We start from the raw sequence: 6199 nt of genomic DNA on the forward strand, positions 1-6199 counted from the left end.
TTGCAACACTATGTATCGCATTTTTATAGCAACTAACGTCACATCGAATAATTCTATTCGTTTCAGATTTTTATGGAAGCAAAGGAAATATCACAATCAGAACTTGACTTCCTACTACGATTTCCGTATATTCCCGAGTTAACAAGCCCCGTAGACTTTTTAACAGACGTCGGTTGGGGAGGGATTAAATATTTGAGCCAAATGGAGGATTTTCAAAATTTAGAAAAAGACATAGAAGGTGCTGCGAAACGGTGGAAGAAGTTTGTAGAATCAGATACGCCGGAACGAGAAAGTTTCCCACAAGATTGGAAAAATAAAACCGCTCTGCAAAGATTATGCATCATGAGGTGTCTTAGACTGGATCGTATGACTTACGCGATTAGGTATGTTCCTGTCATATTAACTCATTTGATACTTCACGTTACGTTACAATTCCTAGGGATTTATTTTTTCAACTACATCTTACTTGAAACATGTTATTCCTATAGAATTTCTGTGACGTCGTTTTTTATTCTAATGTCCTTTTTATCGAGCCATTGCAAGCTACCATTATCAAACACATTCTTTAAACCCAGGCTAATGAGTGCATCATCTGCTATCTATGTACACAATACAATCATCATAACCTATTTCGGCCGTAATGACGGTTTCAGCATTTGTTTAAGATTTTCATTAGCATCCAACCATTGTCCAGATTATGTACGATTATCGTCTTCTAAAACAGCCTCTTGACTGCAAAGGTGAGCGTCACAGATTACCAACCAACCGTACTTCCCTAGAAAAAAAAGCTAAATTAACAGCCATCACAAAAAAATAAATAAAGACCGCTTCTCACCCTCAAACCTGCGATATATGTCTCCTAGCCAACATAACCAAAATATTCGAAATAGTCATAAATAACCCCCTAGTCTCCTTTTACACAAAAAATAACGTAATCCTAAAAAATCAATTTGTTTTTCTTAACAATCAATTTTTAACAATCTATATTCTAAGCATCAAGAAATTGCAATTACATTATATCATCCTCATTTTGGCACACACTTATATTTCTTCAAATATACTTTTTTCTTGAACATCAAAAACAAATAAGAAAATTACTTATTTCAGCCAACGCTCATACCGCGCTGGGTGCACTCGTTCTCGTCCGATCACGAAAGTTAAGCAGCGCCGGGCACGGATAGTACTTGGATGGGTGACCGCCTGGGAACTCCGTGTGGTGTTGGCTTTCTTTTTTATTTTCTTAATCTATTTTACTTTCCTTAACAATCAACTTTTAATAATCTATAACCTAACCATCGAGAAAAAGAAATGTTTTGGTATTGCAAAACAAGAATGATGATTTGGTATTGATGAAAAGAAACAATATCATACAGCCCCCTTAATGGGTATTGAAAAAGCATTTGACAAAGTGAACCATGAAAGCCTTCTTCAAACAATCAGAAAACACTTCCCGGAACAAATCTACCACTAACTCAAATCATACCTAAGCAACAAAACCTTTGTAGTAAAAGTAGAGGAAGTATATTCTGAAGTAAAAGACATCAAGGCAGGGGTACCGCAAGGAATCCCTTGGTCTTAGGATCAAATTATGCACACTATAGGCGGCCGACATACCAACAACAACGAACAGCAAAATACTGACATTCGCGGACAACACGGCTGTACTAGTTAGGCACACTAATCCAGAAACACCAGTCACATCACTACAAGAACATGTCAGAAAAATGAAAAAATAGCTACAAGATTAACAAATAAAAGTAAACTCCAGTATATGCAGCCATATTATATTTACTCTACGAAAACGGAAATCATCAAATATCCAAGTGAATGGTACGTACATAATACAACAAAGCAAGTTAAATACTACGACTCCACTTAGACTCACTACTTACATGAAAGCAACATATTAAATCAATTGTGGACAAAATACGAATAAAAAGAAGACAAATGTACTGGTTAACTATTCAGAATTCTAAACTCAGCATAGAAAATAATTTAAAAATATGCAAAACGATAATAAAACCAATTTGGACGTACGGAATACCACTATTGGGGACAGCAGCAATGAGCTACACAAATAAATTAGAGTCGCTACAATGGAAAATACTCAGAACAATATTCAACGCCTTATGGTATGTCAGAAACGAGGATATACACAAAGCTTAAAAATACCAAAGGTCAAAGAAGAAATTAGCAGAAAAAATACAAGGAAAGTACGCCAACACATCCAAGCCAGGTAGCTGTTGAAGCGAGCAAAACCCATATAAAAAGAAAACTAACAAGGAAACACCCCACTGACTTCACTACAGAAATAAAATAGTCAAACTCGAAGATGGTATCCCTCTGATGGTAACCATCCATATGTTATTTAGCAATAAAGTTAGAAAAATTTACCAAATGTCCAGCTGGGTAAATTGTAAAGTACAAATTAAATAAAAAAAAATATATGGAGTGTTATGTCATAGCACGGTCAAACCACGACTCTTGAACTTCGTAAAATGGAAGAGAATAGCTCTTGATTCGGTTCTTCCCATCTACCCCGTTGTTGATCGCTCAAGATGGCGGTGAAGGATAACAGTTTGCTTCTTTTACCGAGTAGTTTTAGTTTATGACACTATTGGTCCTTGAAAAGTTTTTGGGTTTAGACTCTTAGGTCTCGCTCAGCAGTATCATAAATCCTTACCTATTCAATGATCTTGAACAGTATATTTTCATTTTTTTTATATATTATAGAAGTTTCATTGTGGTATGTAGGTATAAAACTTGTGTAAAAAGATGCTACTCAAGTTTTTAGTATTTTAACGTGTAAGAAGCAAAAAAATGTCTTATTTGAAGAGTATTCAAACTAAGAGTATTTATTTAATTCATTTAGTACAAATTATGTTATTTCTATGGGAGAAAGAAAGAGTTTTAGTATAACGTTATTGATAAATTTAAAAAACATACATAATCTTAATATTTTCGTAGAAACAATAACATTTCAAAAATCTATTCACCCTATCATAGCATGTATAAGAAATAATTAATTATTTTCCTTTTCTATCTATCTTACAAATCTGTTATTTATAAAAAAGAGCATTAAGAATAGCGAGAACACCCTGTATACTACCTAGTATTATTTTAAGTTAAAATATTTCCTTTTTCCTTAAATTGTTTGAAATATTGTATCTCATGAATTTATTTAGGTGCTTCGTAGAAGAAAAGCTTGGCTCAAAATTTGTCGAATCCAGATCTCCACCTTTTTATAAATCCTTTGAAGAAACCAGTTCAATCACGCCTATATTTTTCATTCTCTCTCCAGGCGTTGATCCGTTGAAGGTAAGAAATCTATTCAATAGCTACAAACATTTTTTATGCATCACAAATCTGTTAATTTTCTTTTTTATTTATATAATATCACATCGGCTTATTAGTTATTAACAACCATATAGTGTTGCGTTATCAATCGAGACAAAAATACAGTATTTTATAGTCTATTAGGATAGTTTCTAAAAGCTTATCAAGATTCGTCTGAATAAGCTGTTTAAAAGTTTCCCAGCTTTAATGAACGACAAATTTATCTCAGGAAAGGAAAAGAAAATTTGACTGAAGATTCCTAAGAATCTTTTGTGTTCCTTTTTGTTAAGTACTTCGGGCCTCCAAGGTTCTGGGCTAAGTATCGTACGATCCCTTATAATCTGCTTACTAAAAAGGATCACTACTTTCCCCACTCCATAGCAAGATCCTTTAAACAAAGTCTACTCTTTATTCTTTTTCCCATTCGCGACCAGACGCGCGCAACCGCGAAGTTAAATCATCTGTGACAGTGTATGCGTCGGGCTGGTTGCCAGTCGCCGGTCACTTATCTTCTGTGTATTAACAATTATCTAATATTTAATCCCAATACCATTGATGATATTCACTTTTAATTGAGTATACAAGTTACCATTTATTACAGACTCTTGTAGCTTCGCATGTATAGGTTGAAGATAAGTATGGTAGGTGAAGATAAGTAACCGGCAATCGGCAACCGATCTAACGCATGCGCTGTCACGGTTGCACGACTACAGATGCAGAATTCACTGTAGTGAATGTAGTGAGTGTGTAGTATCGATAGTTTTTCGCGAATATCCCGGAAACTAAGTGAATTCACTTCTTATATAGGAAAAGGTTATTTGAAATATCGATTTCTACAACATATTCAAAAATATCGAAATCGACGAGTAGTTAACGTTTCTGCAGTTCCATCTACTGAATCATGTTCTCTCCAACGCTATGCAATTTTTATGCGAAAGATTTTTCCATAAAGTAAGTAATTTTGTAATAGTTTGAAATGATGAAGTTAGATGCATCATTCTATTTAGCGTAGGTTATCGTACATTCAAAGGAATAGCTTTCTGTTTGTTCATTAATATGGAGAGATGTAAACATTTTCTAATGTAATTTCAATATAAAAGCTAATGGAATTTTAAGATTATTTTCCAAAAGAACGACTCATTTGCGACCCATGGTTCCTTACAGATATTTATTCCTCGTAACGATCATTAAGCAATGCGATACAAAACATTTGCCTTTGAAATTCTAATGTACGGTATCTTTCTTTAATAAATCTCCACCGACCTGAAGGTGTAGGATCATCTATCAAAGTCGTGAGATATAATTCTTGAATACTCTGAACAACCAATAACCTATAAGCAAACTGCACAACATTTAATAATTCTTCTTTAATGCAATATAATTGTAATACCTTCTTACTCTTCTCATTTCCTATACTCTGTTGCTTTATCAGTTTATAACCTGAATCGAAGACAATTAAAATTAAGAATTATCGATACCTAATGAATTATACAAAAACATGTTACGAAAATCAACGTAATCACATCGAATATGTATTTACAATAATGACAACGATAAAAATTCAGGACGTTGAAAAACTGGGAATACAATTGGGTTTCACTTTTGGAGGAAGAAATTTCCATAATGTGTCACTGGGTCAAGGTCAAGAACCCATAGCGGAAGAAGCCATAGAACTTTCCGCGAACGAAGGCCACTGGGTAATTTTGCAAAATGTCCACTTGGTGAGGAAATGGTTGCCTACATTAGAAAAAAAGATGGAACAGTGCTCGGAGAATCCACATGATGATTATCGATTGTTCATTAGTGCGGAACCCAGTCCTGATCCTCATGAATCAATAATACCTCAGGTAACAAACAATTATATAATTTTAAACAGCAAAAGAACATATGCACTTTTAATTAAGCTAACATGTACTAATTATATTCTTTAACCCTCCGTCGGTAGTATGATATTTCACTAACGTCGGTATTTCACTAACGCGGTTAGTGGCATTACAGGTTTTTCAGTAACCTAATTTCTTACTGTTTCTGTTTTAAAAAAATGTAAGGAAACTCTGAGGTACTTATTATAGTCCCCAATTTACTATATAAGTGATACTATATAAGTAATACTAAGTAGATAATATCGATAAGAAGCACTAATTACTAAATGTAAGTTTTGTTAAATTGTACACAGGGTATACTAGAATCAGCCATAAAGATCACAAACGAACCACCATCTGGAATTCAAGCGAACATCCACAAAGCGTTGGATAACTTTACCCAGGAAACTTTGGAGTCCTGCAGCAAGGAAACCGAATTCAAAGCAATATTATTTGCACTTTGTTATTATCACGCTGTACTTGCAGAACGTAGAAAATTTGGGGCGCAAGGATGGAATAGGGTAAGTGACTTTAAATCTTAATGGATCATAACGTTAAATTAGAAATTATGGATCGAAGATTTGTAAATGTTGAAACAATGGGAGAAGGCAAAAAACAATGTTTACGATAATGTTTGTGTAATGTAATAACTTGAAATTAATACTCTTTAACAGATTTTTTATTAATTGTAAAACATATTTTGAATATATCTCGCAACTGTGGTATAATTTAAAACGTATTATAGCTGTCTTCCTTGTAACCTGCAATTAAATTAGAGAAAGCTACTAATAAGGTAAAGCTTTACTTTTTACTAGCCATGATATTAGCAAAGTTCGTAAATTATATTCATCAATAATTGTTTTTTTAGTCAATATATGTTTTAATAGTAAATTATTAAATAATTTAGAACGTAACTAAGCACAAATAGCAATTAAACAAATTTCTCTGTTACTATGTTAATCGTTGTTAGAAAAGCAAATTTACATATATATATATATATA

At 33.4% G+C, this 6199-nt stretch overlaps 1 protein-coding gene and 1 non-coding gene across 2 annotated transcripts in view; both read left to right on the forward strand.

The window, feature by feature from the left end:
• LOC122576860 (dynein beta chain, ciliary-like) overlaps nucleotides 1–5984 on the forward strand; it is a 192355-nt gene extending 186371 nt beyond the window's left edge. The window contains exons 49-53 of the mRNA XM_043747713.1: nucleotides 67–383; nucleotides 3186–3318; nucleotides 4902–5183; nucleotides 5513–5719; nucleotides 5944–5984. Of these exons, the coding sequence (XP_043603648.1) occupies nucleotides 67–383; nucleotides 3186–3318; nucleotides 4902–5183; nucleotides 5513–5719; nucleotides 5944–5958 (954 nt within the window). The 3' untranslated portion in view covers nucleotides 5959–5984. The remainder of the gene's footprint in view (nucleotides 1–66; nucleotides 384–3185; nucleotides 3319–4901; nucleotides 5184–5512; nucleotides 5720–5943) is intronic.
• LOC122577175 lies at nucleotides 1107–1225 on the forward strand. The gene has a single exon (XR_006320109.1). It is a non-coding gene; the product is annotated as a 5S ribosomal RNA (ribosomal RNA).
• Nucleotides 5985–6199: the final 215 nt, after the last annotated feature.

This window comes from Bombus pyrosoma, linkage group LG17 (assembly GCF_014825855.1).
Source record: "Bombus pyrosoma isolate SC7728 linkage group LG17, ASM1482585v1, whole genome shotgun sequence".
Lineage (NCBI taxonomy): Eukaryota > Metazoa > Arthropoda > Insecta > Hymenoptera > Apidae > Bombus > Bombus pyrosoma.